The sequence below is a fragment of the Haemaphysalis longicornis genome, unplaced genomic scaffold (genome assembly GCF_048455015.1).
Source record: "Haemaphysalis longicornis isolate Haplotype H1 unplaced genomic scaffold, Haemaphysalis longicornis Haplotype H1 scaffold_1, whole genome shotgun sequence".
In the NCBI taxonomy this organism is placed as follows: Eukaryota; Metazoa; Arthropoda; class Arachnida; order Ixodida; family Ixodidae; genus Haemaphysalis; species Haemaphysalis longicornis.
This window is the reverse complement of record NW_027526203.1, coordinates 361,823,070-361,840,365: the sequence shown is the minus strand read 5'-3', so window position 1 is coordinate 361,840,365 and position 17,296 is coordinate 361,823,070. Positions and strand designations below refer to the sequence as shown.

Below are 17,296 nucleotides of genomic sequence, written 5' to 3'. Positions count from 1 at the left end.
CCGTTATGTGTTCTACCACCTGAATGCATTTAATTGCCACCTTCACAAAGCTTTTCGGGGTCCCTTTAAGTGTTTTAGGTAATATTGAGTGTGATGGTACAAGGTTAATACTTCTGTGAAGCTTCAGCTGGGACAGCAACATTGCAACAGTTTAAAAATTAGTAATTGAAGTGCTTCCAGTGGGAAACTAAAGCAGCTATGTTTTTTTTTTTTATGCTCATGTAAGAAACCAATTTCTTTTTAGAACTTCCAGATTTTATGTGCATTTTTTCATGAGCGGACCGTTCTTTCCACGTACGACTTGTGCATTGCCGCAGTCCAAAGTATCTTTCGGTTTTAGAGAAAGGAAGCATTTGTGATGTGCCAGAGGGCAGCTTTCTTTTCCTTGTTTCTTATTTTGAGGGGAAGACCGGAACATTGTTCAGCTTTTATTACCTAATAATATTTTAGAAAAAAGAAAGAAGACTTCTCGGAAGGCCTCAGAATAAAAAAAAGTAAGGACCATACAATGCTGAAATTTGGTAACATTTCTGGTGATTCAAATCCCTCAATTTTGCCTTAAATGTTTTCTTTTTTTTTTCCCCCGAAGTTTTATTAATTTTATGTGAAAGCACACAACCTAAGTTTTGCACACTGTAGGAAATGAATCTCTTCTTGTAAAAGGCATTTTTGTGTAAAGCTGCTTGCTTGGATGTCCAGTGCACTCAGTGTAGCAGTGAAGAGAGCATCGGCCCCAGTCTTCTCAACATGTGGGAACGCAAGCAGGCAATGTGTGTCTGGTCTGCCAGCCTAATTTAACTAGTACTATACAATGCTGTCCCAAAGCATGGCATGTTGACGCTCTTTATATCGTAATCTCCTCCGAGCCACATATTTTTGTTTAAATTATCCAAAGTTCTGATTCTCTGGCAGGTATTCATGCTTATAATTCAGACCAAAGTTATAAAAATTCTCAAGCCCAATCATTAGCAAATACCACCAGGTGTTGGTGCGAAGCTGTTGATATGAGGTAAGATAATTCACTCCATGACCCATGTCCGCTCTTTCCTATTGCTGAGCTTATATTTTAACAGCTGCTCCCAATTCTGCTTTGGTGATCTCAGCCAGTTTCTTATTTCGTAAGAGTGTTCTGTGCGGTCTCCGTGAAGACATGCTGGAGTATGGAGCTTACAGTGGGGATACTTGCTTGAGTGGTGCAGTGGAGGTACGACTGACGACGATACAACAGCTTTATGTGGACTGGTGAGGCAGCACTGGGGCCCTGTTCTTTTCTAACGTTCATGCTCCAATGAACGTTCCCTATTTTGTTCTACACGTGAATTTCTCCCTGACTGCCGGTGGCCGTGGGAACTAATTTCTTCCATAGCAGCTGTGCAGGCATCAATGAAAAGACCAAAATGTTAGTTCATTTTGGTGCTTTCGAGATGCGTTGAGAATTCGGAAGACTTACCGAAGTTTTGAGCTTGGTTTGAACTAACTGGAAGTGCGAATGATGTGAGTTTTAATTGCACGTTCACTGCATAACGAAGTTGCTAGCTGTGGTGGCATAATTACTGTGGCATTATTTGTTGGCTTTCACTCAATGGCTGCCAAACTCCTGGTGCGGGTTGGTGCATTACAAAAATGCCTGCGCGCACAATGTTCAGTGCACACCTTGCAGGCGATGAGGTTTGCCACCGACCTCTGTGCCACACCTCTTCGCCCCTGTGTCTTGTGGGTGTAACTTCACTGCCTTGGCTAAGGATCTCCTTAGAACACTGTTCATTGTTTGGCCGGTTTGTTGCTCATTTGTGGGGCACATGAGAAGTTTGTCAGACCTGGAGTTGCTCTTGGCCATCACGAGTGAAGGTTGTTCTTTCCCTGTGTGCAGGACGATAAGTGGGAGAAGAAGTGCAACAAGATTTTCCAGTTCTGCCACCAAACAATCAGTGCCCTCATTAAAGCGGAGCTTGCCGAGCTGCCCCTTCGCCTGTTCCTGCAGGGGGCACTTGTAGCTGGCCAGATCAAGTTCGAAAACTACGAAACTGTGGCATACGAGTTTATTTCACAGGTGCTTGCTTTATGTTTCCTATGGCTACCATTTTTTTCTTCCTGTTGTTTTTTTTTTTTTTCTTTCTTTTCTTTCTTTGCATAGACGGATGAATGGATCGATGACGAATTCTTCACAATGCGTCAGAGGATTCCGAAGTGCCAGGGGCTAATGTGCTTGCCTTATGAGCAGTATTTGGCTCGAAATGTCGGCGCTAGCTACCTCATGGAAAAATTTGCTGAGAATGCCATTCACACTTGTTTTTTTACCTGGCTAAATTGCAGCGGCTGCCTACGGGTCTTTGACACTGCACCGCTTTTTAGTTGGGCCTGCTGATTAGCTGTATGCATTTTTATTCGGAGGAGCACGTTTACCCATTTGTATGCTTATAAACACACACCAACAGTTGTCTGCTGGAATTGTAAGAAGCTGAATAGTCTTGTAAATTGTTTTTACATTGTGCTGCCATAATTCCTCCGAGCAGCCACAGCCAGGCCATTCAGCAGTGCATAACCAGGCTTCAGAGTTAGCTGTTGAGTGTCTGCGTCAATGAAGCCAAATGGATGGTTTAGTAAATACGCATTTCTATTAGATTAGCTTAGTTCTCCATAATATTCTGGCTCTTTCCATCTTGTGCGTTGAAAGCGACAGTGAAGTGAATCGCGTAGTCACTTTTATTTGTGGCGGCAGTGTGTAGTTCCTGTGCAGCCTTTACAGTCTTTTAATTTGTCACAGATGGCTAGACCCCTAATTTGTTTCTAAAGCTTGTAAACTTTTGTGTGAAAAAGTGATTAGGCGACATTTACAACTTTCCAGTGTCCTTTCAAAATAGCACGACCCTTTTTTTCTAATGTGTGTGCAGTGTGTCAAGGTTTCACCGGTGCTTCTTATTAAAAAGCTTAATAGTGTGTAGTGGCTGTACTTGCATTGCCTTTGTATAACATTTAGACATTGACATAAATGGAATGCAAAAACTAATGTTTATCGTGTAGAAGTTGTGAAGATGTTAGCCCTGAGCAGGTGACGGATTCCCCCCTCGCCCTTGGTTGCAGGCCTTCTCCCTGTACGAGGACGAGATCTCGGACAGCAAAGCTCAGCTATCTGCAATAACCCTGATAATGGGCACCGTGGAACAGACCAGCTGTTTCTGCGAGGAAAACCACGAGCCCCTGAGGACTCAGTGTGCACTGGCGGCGTCCAAGCTCCTCAAGAAGCCCGACCAGTGCCGGGGCGTGGGCCTGTGCTCGCACTTATTCTGGTCAGGCAAGACGCAGGAGACCAGCGGAGAAGAGGTGCGTACGGCGTTTCTCTTATCGTAGTATTCGAAGCTTTAAATAATTTGTGAATAATGTTTGCTATTCGATTTGCATCACAGTCTTACCATTCAAACTAATCGAATTTACAAATAGAGCAAATAAAGTTGGTTCTGCCGCACAACATGCAAACTTTCATGCTTCGCTACATTGCATGCCCCTTTGGGTTGGCTTGTTTGCACGATGCTGAAGCTGCGCAAAAAACCCTAGCACGTGTAAGCCTTCCGTGAAACAAGTGTTTGCTAACGCTGGTGTATTTTAGCTTAAATGGAATGCTGCTTGTGTAAAATTGATGTACCGAAAAGTTTCCTGTCAGTGCAGTGGCATGAGTGAGGAATCAGGAATTGTTACTTGTTGGCAATGCTTGCAGTAAATTACTGGTCCTACCAGCCGCCGACATGCTTTGCTTCTTTTCAATGACTGGCGGAACCAGTCAAATATACTTCCTGCATTCATGGTGCGTTGAGGAAACCACATTTGTTCGTGACAATCAATGTGTGCGAAAGTTTTCATCCACTGCTTTGCGGTCTTGTCTTATATGTGCCTTCAATTTCTTGTACTTCTTTTTTTTCCCAAGCATTAGTGCATGAACATTCAAGTCCTGTCTGCATACGTTAGTTTTCTATCTCTTTTTTTTTGCACCTTTGTTTTTGAACCTTTACACTCACTAAAGCAAAGAGGTTCATATTCTAAAATATTCCAATTGATTCGCAATCAGATTATACTTTTTGTATTCAAAAAATGTTTGATTTGACTCGCATTCAGCTTTTGCTGTTTGTATTCAATTTGAAGTTCCAAATTTGTGGTTGACACATTTCTAACATGAAACAGCTGGCTGTCAGCATTGAGTCACCTTTTAATCTTTGTTTTTCTAAAAAAGGGGTTAGTGAAATTTGCTCCAAAAGTATTCTTTGAGACTGGGTGGAAAAAAACAGCGTGAATAATGAGTACAAGGGAAATAGAAACACACATGAGCGCTGACTGTCAGCTAAGGTATTATTGCAATTATGTCAATTTTTTTTTGCATAATTATTGATTGGACTGGCAAACCACACCCAGCCCTTTTTTTATTTCCCCCTTTCTCCTCCTTTCATTCTTATTATGTGCATATTGTCAACATTATAAATACCTTCATTGACAGTGAGCACTTACGTTGTCTCTTCCCCTTGTCCCTGCTGTTTGCACTTTTTTTTTTCCGGCCAATCGTGAACCAGCTCACCCAAAGTTGTACCTTGCCGTCATTTAAGAACTTTACTTATAGCGTAACTGCTGTGCAATTTACATAAAAAGCCTTGTCTGAATGGTTGTAGGGAGGTTACGAGCACGCCTATTCCTTCGTTCACCCATTTGGTTGGTTTACCTCCTTCTTTTTATGCCTTCTTCAGTGCTCCCACTCCTGCGCCAAATGTGCCAATTTGCGCAAAATGAGGTATCCTGCGCCATCCTGATAAAAAAACCACGATTTTTCAAGCAAGTGCGCCAAACGTGCGCCAAAATTTGTGTCGCGCTAATCGAGTGCAGCCTGTTGCAAGAACTACTTCACAGGGGTCTCTATACATATGTAACTAATTCGGCTTGATAACTTGAACTCCCTAGCACCCCTCTTCGCGTTTGCCGCGGCGAATTTGGTTAGCGCCGTCGCTGTACCGCGGATACAGTGTTTTCATCTAGCAAGTCATTGCAGCGCTGGCGCACCGCGGTTAAAACTTTCCTTCTTGCTGTAGTTTTTAATGGGTCGTGCTATAAACAATAGAGAGTTTTAGGGGGCGTTCATTGCCGACCCTCTCCGCTCCGAGAGCCAGCAGGAGCGCCCTGTCGCGGCATGTGTGACGCGCTCGGCTGCAAGCTCCTGCTTCGCTTGCCGGGCTCGCTGAGTGGGCCGTCGCAAGTGGAGCGGGCCGTGAAAAGCTTGAACCGCATGGAGCGTTTTCTGCTTGCGAAAACGCGTCGTGCATGCCACTGGCGCGCTGCCGCGGAACCCCCCGCACGCTACGCGCGACGCGGCAACAAGGCGGCCGTTTCGGCCGGGAAGTGGTTTGGGGAGCTCGAGCGACCGCTTTAAGCGCCCTCTAAAATATCGCTCAAGGCACACACGAAGTTTCTTGTGCGGTAAAGTGAAAGTCGCTAGTGAAAGCGCCCATGCAATATCTGCCGGGGTGGTAAGCCTAACCATCTCCGGCGGAGCCAGCCGGCTGTCGCGAGCACTGCGAAACCGCCGCCATGAGGCGTGCGCCTCCCCATTGGGGCAAGTCATCAGGCTCCTCCCACTGCCGCGCGCAATGCGCGTCATTTTCTGAGCGAGGCAGAAGCTGCCGCGCACGCGAAATGGTCAACGCGGGCGTGAAAAAATCGCGCGCGCAACGCCGACGCGCACAAATCGCGTGCAAAAACGCTCCGCGCGCATTGTTTGTGCGCATTCCAGCTAGCGTGGAAATGCAAGCACCTGCATCAAATAAAATGAAAAAGTAAAACACGAGGACTTGCCTCAACAATTAATAAACTGGAAAAGAGGCGCGAGAGACGCGTTGTTCTTTTGCTACGCAGGTTTGTCGAAGCCTTTCAATATTCATTATCGTGTTGCATATTGCCGTTCATCCGCACCAGAAAGGAACTAAATACCTTGAAAATTGTTTTGTTGCAATTTTGCTTTTGCGTAGAGTATACTTAGGGGATTTAATTACATCAAACTTTTGGCGACTTCTAGCGACTGTTTCGAAATACGTGAAAAAAAAATCCCATTGCCCCAGGGTTGCCAGGTTGCGCTATAAATAGCCAGACTTGGCTACGTTTTCTTGAGGTTGGCGGGAAAGTTTTTTTGATTGGCTATTTAGCTATTCTTGAGCTATTGGGAGAGCCAACTGTGAAAGCTATTTTTAATGAATGTTCGAGCCTGCCAACTATAAAGCGTTTTCAGTGACTCCTTGAAAAAGTCTTCCCCTAGTAAGGACAAGAAGACCATTATTCTTCAGCTGTGCTGTTAATTTGTGATTGCACGTTTGAAAAGCACCTTCCAGCGACCTCCACATCAATTACTGGACGATACTGGTCAATTTTTAGTGTTGAGAGATGCTTTGGGCACATCTAGCACTTGATGTTTAGTTGCTCCAAGGTGCTCCAAAACTGGCATTTAGGTGCTCCAAATTGCTCCAAATTTAATAATGTGCTGATACAAAAATTGCTCCAAATTACCGTTCATCAGTGGCACCACTGCTTCTTTTTTTTTTTTTTTTTGTCTGTGGTTTTGTCTTTGTGCTTACCTTTTCCTTTCCATTTTTTGTTTGCTGCTTATTCCTCTCCCCCCTTTTTATGCACCCTTTCTTTCTCTTTCAGTTCCCCTTTCCCCCTCTCCATGTGTCGGGTAGCCACCCGGATGCTTCCCTGGTTAACCTCCCTGCCTTTTCTGTACCGCTTTTTCCTCCCTTCATTCCTTCTGTGCGAGTTGGTAGGAGAGAAGTGCCCGAAACTGTGCTAAAAAAATTGTTGTGACCTGTAACAGTTTTGCTACTTGTAAAAAGCTGTCATACATTGTTCGCGAGAAATTCCTACAGCCATCGCTAAAAAACCCCACTTGCACCTACATTACCCGTGAAAGATACTACATAGTTCCCTTTGCTAAACAAACAAACTGCAAATTTAACGTAATTCTCCTCTAGAAATTGGGTTTCTTCATTCAGAAATAATGAGTCGAACAATCAGTAGCCATTTACACTTTTATTAGGTGGAGAAGCTTTACTTTCCCACATTTATTTTTGCTTTTTGGTTCTTGCAAATATCTTGCATACAAGCAGCTTTGTTGTCTGCATGCATGCAGTCATAAAAGTGCTGAAACATAACAAGCATGCTTTTTCAATTTAGAAAATGAAATGCTAAACAGTAGAACAGCAAAACAAGTTGAGGCTCACGAGTTGTCCGTCCCATGCCTTTCAGGCTGCACCTACCATGGGGTTTTATTTCAACCTGTTTTTCCTGATTCCATAGTAGTGTATCAGTTTTGTGAAATTGAGAGTTTCAAGGCGTAATGCACTTCAAACACAAGGGGCTTATATGAAATTTTTTTTTGGCGAGGAAAAGGCGTGAGTAAAGGAAATTCGACTGTCGAGATCGAAAATAATTCTGTAAAATTATTTATAGCTTGATTATCTGATTTCATTCATCTAAAGAACACTAGAACTGAGTTTAATCTGTCTTTCACTCTGAGTAAAGAAGTACTATTCACCTCCTGAGTTTTGCCAGTACTTTATAACCGATGATCTTGAAGCTCTGTCATTTTTCTAATGCTAGAAATTCAGCGGTTCAGTATTTTATTGGACTTTCGCACAAGCCTGTCAGTGATAATGTAAACATAGCCAAAGGTTTAATGCATTTCCCTCTAAAAAGGAGGGCTTCCTTGCGTCCCTGCTTTGGTAAAAAGATTTTCACAAATTTCTTCCTTTTGCACTTACTATTTCAATCTTGCTGTAATGGCACAGTACTGTACAACTTTGCCTGAAGGAATCTTCTGCAAGATTTATGTAAAAATAATCTGCAGTGGTTAGAAAGTTGTAACTGATGCCATATACAAATACGGTGTTAACTCTATTCTGGCCTTCGCTTTGCAGAAGGGGAACTTTTTTCACTAAAAGCAGGCTAACAATGCCCTCGGGGGGCCTCAGTTAGTCTACAGCCCCCCATTGTCATGCTCCTCGTAGGCCGAGTGTAGCTAAACAATGTGCATGTGCGCCTGCTTTGGTATTTGAAAACAATAGACCTGTGTGCTCAGTAGCTGGAGCAGGCTTGCTGCGCATGAAAGGCCTCAGCGTCCTTCAACAGTGCAATTTGTGCATCGTGCGTCTCTACCTGATTTCAGATGCACGACAGCAAACGAGTTGTGGAGTGCCTCAAGAAAGGTCTTCGCATTGCCACCCAGTGCATGGACTCATCGGTCCAAGTGCAGCTCTTTGTGGAACTGCTCAATTACTACATTTATTTCTTTGAGAAAGGCAATGAACAGGTGAGGCTTGCAGTGCACTGGTGCTTCCTCCTGCTATGTGCTACAAGCACAGAGCCCTTAAGTTGTGCTCGAGGGTGTTAGAGCGAGACCAGGGCAGAATGCTATAAACTGGGCAAACTTGGCAGAATTGGGCCAAGATAATGTTCGCATGCTGGTATGCACTTGGGTGTGTTGACTTTCTTGTTGCTCGATGTGAGCCTGTCCCAAGGTGGCATAACAGTGTATTAAGTGGCGCTGAAATTGTTTTTTTCGTTGCCGCCTCGTGTGTTTGACTACCTAATAAGGCACGCCCTGCAGAAGAAGTGAAAGGGCACCATTGCAGCCTCTTTCGGTCATTTGTGAAAGTGCAGTTGGGTACTAGCTCTTTTTTTTTTCTCCCAAGAAAGCATTGCGCTACTGTGCTGTATTTTAATACCTGCTAAAGTTATAACTCTTTTTTTAATGGTTTTATAATGCAATGTAAGAGGCAATGCACACTTGCTTTGCAAGACTAAAAGACTTGCTTAAAGACTATTTACAAAAATAACTGCTTATTAAGTAAATGTGCTCTTGAGGCCCCCACCCCACCCCGTTCCTCCCAGAGGGCTGGTAGTGCTATAGGACATGTTTCAGCTCTGTTAGCAATTCCTCTACAGTCGAACCCCGCAATAACGAAACCACCGGGGAAAGCCAAAAAATTTGCTTCTTCTGGAATTTTGTTGCTGCAAGAATTAAACATAAACAACAGCAAAAAAAATTGCCCGCCCGCCCGCGCCCGCCACGGTGGCTCAGTGGCTAAGGCGTTGCGCTGCTGAGCATGAGGTCGCGGGTTTGATTCCCGGCTGCGGCGGTCGCTTTTCTAATGGAGGCGAAAGGCGAAAACGCCCGTGTGTACGAGGTTTTGGCGCATGTTAAAGGATTACTGACACCAAATTTTGACGCCTAAAAAATGATATAATTGGCTTCAGTAGTTTGTACAGATGCCTCACAGAAATTTTTGCACCGATCCGAGGCCGGAATCACATCTAAAATCGACTTTGATTTTCCCGGCCGCGAGCTTCCACAAATCGGCAGCACTAGCGAAATCGCTTTCGGCGTGACGAAACATCGGCCGGCGTGTCTGGCCGGTTCAGGGTGACGTCATATAGTCGTTTTCGGAACCAGAAACGATATCCTGCGCTGCTGTTGTTGGTGGTATTCGTTTGGGCAGGAGACGTGGGCGTAGCTGTGTGAGCAATGCTTGTAAACGTCTTTGCTCTTCAGTTCGTGGCCGGCGCATGGTGTTCTCTTGCACTGGCGCCGAAAACTGCGCGGTGCGCGCGATGTCGACGCGCACCGCGCCGACGCGGCGGTGCGCGTCACCGAGCTCGCCCAAGTTGTGCTATGGCAAGCTCGTGGAATGCGAAGTACTGCTCGTGGAAGCCTATCCGAGCAAAGTGGCGACGACTCCAAGATGCATTATTTTCCACGCGACGACATGCAGCGCTAAACGTGGACTGAGTTCGTGCGCGGCGGCGGCCGCAAGAACTGTCGCCCAAGCCAGCGGGCTCGGCGTTGCTCGGGTCAGCTTGGGTGTTGGGAACTTTAGGCTTAGTATCGTGGCGACTATTTGATCGCAGGTATCTGTACAACTGCGAATGACCATCCCTTACACAACTTTTCACCACACTATCATCCCCTTTTTTGCATATGGAGCTTTATTTTGGCGATAATTTCCATTTCAGCGATCGGTGACCAAAACGTGTGCAATGGCCGGTTTTGATTCTAGCGCGCAGGTGGCGCCATCTTTCGGCCGCTCGCCGCACCGCGATGCCGGCAGTGCTGGGTCGAAGCGCCGAACCTCCGCTGCCGGTCAGCGTAGGCTTACCATCACGGCAAATTTCTGAACGCCGCTTTTAAATTCAGTGCTGATAACAACCCCTAGCACAATTTTTCAACACACTAACATCTACTTTCTCGCATGGGGAACTTCTTTTTCGCGATCAGATTGATTATAAGAGTGGCGACAAGCTGTTGCTATCACGGTCTGCGCCGGTTCGAGCCGCAGTGATATTAAAAAACGGATGACGGCGAAGACATCGCCGGCCTAATCGCCTGGCCAAATAAAGTTTTTCTGTCTCTTGCATCTTGGGGAACAGCGCGAACTAACAGGGACACAATAAGAAAGAAGTGGACAGGACTAGACAGGACTAGCTGTCCCTGTTAGTTCGCGCTGTTCCCCAAGATGCAAGTACACCAACTCGCCCAACTCGCCGCCCTGCTACAGGTTGTTCTGTCTGTCGGGTGGCAGCGACTCATCCGAGTCTGACGATTCAGACGACATGTCGACTGCGTGGGCGAGTGCGGACCATGTGCAATCGTAGCAGACAATGCGGCGCGAACGTCCCTGACGTCACGGGTGAGACCGTGACGTAAGACTGGCCCGCTTGCAGGCTGGCCTTCGAACGGCCATTTTCTCGCGCGGCAACCGAATTTGAAACTGGTTGTAATAAACGTGCTATAATTAATTCTATGTTGGTGGCTGACGGCTTTCGGTTCGATTTGCGTAATTACTGGGCCAATAGGTATTCTTTACAGCATAAAAACTGAAAGCGAGAAATTTAGTGTCAGTACTCCTAAGATCCCCAGCTGGTCAAAATTAATCCGGAGCCCTCCACTACGGCACACCTCATCGCCTGCATTGTGTTGGAGCATTATACCCTACAATCATCATCACTCAAAAAAATCGCCTGCTAACCAGAAATTTATTTGTGAAAGTCAGTTATACAGTAGAATCTCGATGATACGAATCTCGCGGGACCGCGAAAAATATTCGTATCATCCGAAATTCGTGTGAACCAACACAGACCAAAAAATTGAGCGCTGAAAAAAGTTTTCGTTTATTTCTTTTCTTACTTTCGCGTGAACAAATCCGTGATTTTTTTCTGCTTTTTTTAAACCCCCACGTCACAAAGCAGTCCTTTCTGGCGCGCGTAACGCATCGCCTAGCTTCGCGCTTGTCTCCTCACTCCCGGTGTCCAAGCTCGCTACACGCCGCAACAGTCAAGCGTGAACCGCATGGTGCGTTTTTGCACGCAATTCGCACGCCTCGGCTTTGCGCGCGCTGTATTTTCACGGCCACATTGACGATTTCGCGCCCGCGGTATCTCCTGCCTCGGTCCGAAAAAGACGCTGACGACTTGCGAAACGCTCGAGACAGCCCGCTGGCTCCGCCCGAGATGTTTAGGCTTAGCACTCCGGCAGATATTTTATGGGCGCTTCCACTAGCGGCGTGGATGGTGTGTTATAGTACCGTTTTCGCCAACGTTATCAGCTCCTTTACTGCACAAGAAACGTCGTGTCTGCCTTGAGCGGCATTTTAAAGAGCGGCTAGAAGCAGTCGCTCAAGCGGCCGTGCCACTTCGCGGCCGAAGCCGCCGCCATGTTGCCGCCGCCGGCCGCGGCGCACGCAGCGTGCGAGAGGTTTTGCGGCGCGCATGGGGCGTGCGGGGCGCGTTTTCGCGGGCAGAAAACAACAGCCCGGCCGTTTCTGGAGAAAAAAAAGTGACAAATGGGGAGAGAGCCGTCACTTGTTTGTTCGGCAGTCGGGCGCCTCGCCGGCTCGTTCGTATCATCCGCCGGGCCGCGCAGGTCCGTTCACGACGGAGCGTTTCAGCGGAGAAATCCGAGGGAGGTCGTGACGTCACCGCAGGCGGAGTTCCGCTCGGCCAGCTCCTTCGCTCACACGGAGGAAAATCCTCCCTGTTCTGTGCGGAGGATGCGACTTTCGGAGGGACATCACTGTTTGCAGTCGCCTATCTCTAAAGCAGAGCTGCCGTAGCACCGCCGATTCCGCGACGGCGGCAATTTCTATTAAGCTCATACGTACTGATCTTGTCAACCGACCAAAAATTGGTCGTCGACGCGATGCAGGTGCTGCCGCGCGCAGAGAACGGCGCGCGACGTGGTAGCAGCCGGCTGGCCCACCTACAGGCCCGCATACTGATGTTAGGCTTAACACTGCGGCGAATATTCGATCGGCGCTCTGGCAAGCGGCTCAGGTGACGATTTTTAAAGCAACTTTACATCACATCATTACCCCATTTCTCGTATACGCAGCTTTGTTTGCGCCTTGGGGAGCAATAACAAGCTGTCGCTCGAGCTAGCGGCGCCGGCCTGCGCCACTTCGCGGCCGCGGCCGCCGCTCTCCAAGCGCCCGTGCTGGTGGTGTACGCGGCTCCCTCAGTGGGCCTGTCATGTGCGCCACGCATTTTCGCGTCCGATGTATTAAGAAGCGATAAAAATAGAGTGCCTGCAACCGCTCTAGAACTTCAGCCGCGGCCAGCTGCCCGACGAGCAGACGAAATCCCGCCTCCTCCGCCGCCGAGCGTCGGAGGGTTTGTAGCTCGCGAGCAGAAGCTCCGATCTCCCATCGGAGGCGGTGCGCCGGAGAGAAACCGTGACGTAGGGGTCACGTGGCGCGCACTCCGAGGAGCGAAACGGCGGATTTCTCTCTCGTGTGAATACCCCTTAACAGCCGAAATTTTTCCCATTGCAAACAATGCAATTTTGCCGGGACTTTTCAGAAATTCGTATCATCCCGAAATTCGTATCACCCATCGTATCATCGAGATTCTACTGTATTACTTTGCGAGCTTTATCTTGCAGTAACTTCACAACTTCATTGCTAGTGCTTCATTGCTAGTTGTGCATGCCTAAGAATGACCAAATCGGGTCAAATGCATCCAAAACATCGTGCGGGTTCGCCTCTCTCCGCGTTATTCTCCCTGCACCTCGGCACTGACTACCGTATTTTCGCACGTATAACCCGCACCAAAAATGCGAACATTTCAGGGGTGAAGTAGACGTGCGAATTATATGCGAGGTATTTCCTTTGGTGCAACTTCACCGCCATGCTCGTTGGACAGTGATGCCCCTACAGCAGTAATAGCGATGACTAAACCACTGTTATCCCATTGACAATGCTTATTGTGCACAAACAGCTCAACAATATGCCAGCCTGAAAAAAATGTATGCTGCAACTCATCTAGTTACGTAGTCAGCTAGGTAAGTTTTTTTTTTTTGCATAAACAAATGTGTAATGTTGCTTGAGTAGTAGCTTTGGTTCATCCTTTTATGTATAAAATATGCTAGCAATATGTGGGGATATATTTTTTTTATTCGTCGATGGAAAGTGGGGGTGAGGGTTATACGCAGGGGCGGGGTATGCGCGCGAAAATACGGTATGTCCGAGCATGCAGGTGAAGTCCAGCTTCTTCTGTTGATGAACTTTGCCGGACATTGGCACCTCGTTGTCCCAAAGCTGTCCACAAAACTAAGTGAGCACTGCTTTGTTGATGTCCAGAAAGGCCACAGCCGTCACTGTTTTGTTTTCCCTAGAGCGCCATTAAAGAGTGGCATCCTTACTTTTTGAAATGGCAGGGCGAGCTGCAGGCAGTTCCGATCATGTCGGCGCTATCCTCCCTTCTTCCACTTGCACCACTGATGTGGGAAATGATGCTGCGTTATCTTGTAGCAACAAAAGTTTCCACTTTCAATTGAGAGCAAACGTGGCGATTGCCACGCACACAACGAACACACCTGCGCTGTACAGCGGTAGCCGGCTAGCGTAGCCCAAGCCAAAGACGTGCCCGGAGTCGCCATCGAGGCTGCCTCCACGGCCACCTGTTGCATTGTCATTTATCTTAACAAATATGTCGCCAATCATACAAGCACGCTGTGGCAGAAGTTTACACACTTTGGATCCGAAAAAAATGCATTTGAGCATTTTTTCGACACTGTTAGCCTCAAATGGGTAGATAAAATGCCAACAAGACTTACAGTGGGTTTCGTTATTGCGTGATCGCTTTCGAAAAACATTGCGTTGCCACGAGATATGAAATACATTGGCTTGTATGGACGTTTGCAGGGGCTCCAAAAATATTTCGTTGCTGCAGGAACTTCGTACTCGCGGGTTTTCGTTGTCGCAGGGTTTGTCTGTGCCCTTGCACTCGCAGTGTCTGGCGCATCGCTAGCACTACCTGCTGTAGCAGTGTAGTGGCTGAAGAATTTTTGTGCAAAACATAAAGGATTGTTCCTAGTGAAAGTAGCTGCGTTTCCTTAGCAGGATAAATACACAGCATTTATGTGCTAAGCCCCACATCGCAGAAGTCCAGGGGGGGGCCAAAAGTTTTCCAGATAATCTTTCATTTCAATTCCTTGGTTGCATAACAAATACAGGATTATTGAGTGTAATCTGTTGGGGCTCTTGTACTAAACTAAAGTGCCTGTGTGTCAGGCTAGTCAAATATAATATTTACAACGTACCATGAGCAATGTGCAGTTTTGCCCATTGCAATCACCTAATAATGCAGATGTGAGTTTCAATAAAAATTAGAGATGTGTAGTAATGTTTTGGCTCTTGGTTATTCCTCTGTTTTTCAGATTAAGACAGATACAATTAGCCAACTTATAGGGAAAATTAAGGAAGAGCTTCCACAGCTTGAAGCCAACGAAGAGACTGACCAAATAAAGAAGCATTTTCAGAATACTTTGGATCATTTGCGTACTCGAATGGAATCCCCCGATACGGAAGGTCCCTCGTATGCGGGGCTGTCACTGTAAAGGAAACGTGGCTTTTTTCAAGGTGAGTGAATGGTGTAAAGCTTTGGTCCTTCCGGCTCTCGTGTGCTTTTGCTCTTGTAAAGGAACCTTTATGCTCAGCTACGCTGGTCTAATGTGCAGTAGAGTCTTTTTATTATTCACATTTGAGGTACACTGTGTTTACTCCCAACTTAGTTCCTGAGGCCAGGACATCAGTTGGTGTATTCAATTGGAGTGGTGGTGAACACCTGAAATGGGGGGGGGGGGGGGGGGGGGGGGGGGGGGGTGTCTGCAAGCCAAACAGACCCTATTTTAACCTTAAAGGGACCATGAAAACAATTTGAAACTGTGCATAGCTCAACGGGTTGACAAATTCATACTTTGTTAGTCATGCTGACAGGAAACAGTGCTGCCATCAGCACTTTTTAAAGGGACAGATTTCAAATGGCCTGCTCCCTGCACCATTATATGGTCTTTAAAAAAGCAGCCAAAAAGTGGGAGAGTGTATGCCGAGTTCGTGCCTGGAGGTATGGTCCAGACTTAAATGACAGTGCAACCCAGGGTGATGTCATTTCGGCCGTTTGCAAGAGTGCACCACGGCATACCTGATATCTTCTATTCTTTCAACCTTTGGAAATAAACTAAAGCCCTAGACTTCATTTGCATAGTAAGTAAGTTGTGAGTCGTACCACATTATCTCGCCACAAATAAAAGTTTTACGAGTTTTTTGCAGTGTCCCCTAAGCCTTGGTGGGCTTGAACTTCAGTGAAGTGTGTGTGTGTGTGTGTGTGTGTGTGTGTGTGTGTGTGTGTGTGTGTGTGCGTGTGCGTGTGCGTGCGCGTGCGTGCGTGCGTGCGTGTGTGTGTGTTTTTTTTTTTTTTTTTAACTGTGCAAAAGCTGTTGGGGAGCGAGAATGAATTGCATTTTCAGTCGTGCTGCAAGGGACTAATTCTTTTTCTTTGTCTTTTGCAGCCCCATTCCTCTGATGTATTATAACAGCATTCTTCTGTAAGAAGAGGTGCTAGGTACCCTACCTCGGAGGGTGTTTTCCACTGTTTTATTTTTTTATAGCGAGCGTTTAGTTTTTAGTGGTCTTCTGTCCACCCTAATTGTGCACAACGGATGCAGGATGTCAGGCCCTCCTGAGTACAGCATACAATTGCACTCGCATGGAATTCTCGAGCAAATTTGAATCGGGAGCGTATTCAGTTCAAATCATGATTGCTTAGTTGTAAAATTTGCGGTTATTTTGTTGCAAAGTCTATGCTGTAGTGAGGAGAGGACTGGTGTGGTTTCTCCCCTTGTTTCTACTATGTACTATACTGTCTGTACAGCTATTTCATTTTGTGTTGTAACGAATGCCAAGTAAGAATGTGATTTGTTATGCTGAGGTGTTCAGCATTTCCGGCCTAGTGTGGAAAACAAAGGCGCTGTTTTTTCCTCTTATTTTATTTGTGGGGGCATGAGTTGTACTCTTTTTTAAAAGAGCAATTTTATGTATGGCCTCTGTGGCCCTTCTGTCGCTGTCCACGCACCAAAAGAACTTTTAAGTGTTTTGTGCCGTGCCTTTTTTTGCTGCTGTTGTGAGCGTTTGTGTGGTGACTTGGTTAACCACCCCTCTTCGCACATGCCTTTGTAGTTCCAAGGTATGTTTAGAATGGTAGGCTACGTGCAGCTTGAACAGCTAATAGTCACTATGTAAGTACAGTATTTTTTACAAAGTCGGGAAACGCAACAGTGTGACTTCTGTGATTATGTCATTGCAGAACAATGGTTCTGAAATCCTTTACATGGAAGGGCTGTTTTAAAGAGCTTGGTTATTTATGTGGAAACAAGGCATGGAAAACGAGCACCTTTTGTACATTCCTGCATCTCGAATAAGTGCTGCTTTCTGCACACGACTGCACTTCTGGTAGCCAAGACTGGTAAAATTTTCTAGGAAAATTGGCTTGGTGCAGGGTCCCCCTACCTATCACAGTTTCAGGGTGACAGAGCACTGCGACCTTCTGACCGTGTTTTGAATACATTTTTTTCTAGCAGCAGTCTGTATGTACACTTTCCCCAAGCTGGTGCCACTATGCCTGTAAAATAAAGAGAATTGAAGTATGATTTCTCGTCTTTTCTTTTGGCGATGCTGTTTCTTATGCAGGGGCTGCGAGTTTGTTGCTTTTAGTACACGAAGACTGCCCGTAGCACAGAACTTGTTAAACTGGCCAGTTCGAGTTGTGTTTTCACATCAAAGTATTGTGCGGAAAAGGTTCCATCCTTTCGTCCCGGTCAAAGACTCTGGATTCCACCGACGTCTTCATGCTGTGAAGTTTCAGAAGTGATGTCAGTGCCAGTTGCATCAATGCTATCTAAACATTGGCACTGGCAGCTAACTAATTGTCCTACTGTCTGAAG

At 46.4% G+C, this 17,296-nt stretch overlaps 1 protein-coding gene across 1 annotated transcript in view; it reads left to right on the top strand.

Annotated features, from left to right (window-relative positions):
- Window positions 1-17,002, top strand: part of Vps35 (Vacuolar protein sorting 35) — a 49,199-nt gene extending 32,197 nt beyond the window's left edge. The window contains exons 13-17 of the mRNA XM_077686168.1: window positions 1,871-2,050; window positions 3,082-3,321; window positions 8,189-8,332; window positions 14,735-14,936; window positions 15,866-17,002. Of these exons, the coding sequence (XP_077542294.1) occupies window positions 1,871-2,050; window positions 3,082-3,321; window positions 8,189-8,332; window positions 14,735-14,914 (744 nt within the window). The 3' untranslated portion in view covers window positions 14,915-14,936; window positions 15,866-17,002. The remainder of the gene's footprint in view (window positions 1-1,870; window positions 2,051-3,081; window positions 3,322-8,188; window positions 8,333-14,734; window positions 14,937-15,865) is intronic.
- The last annotated feature ends 294 nt before the right edge of the window (window positions 17,003-17,296 follow it).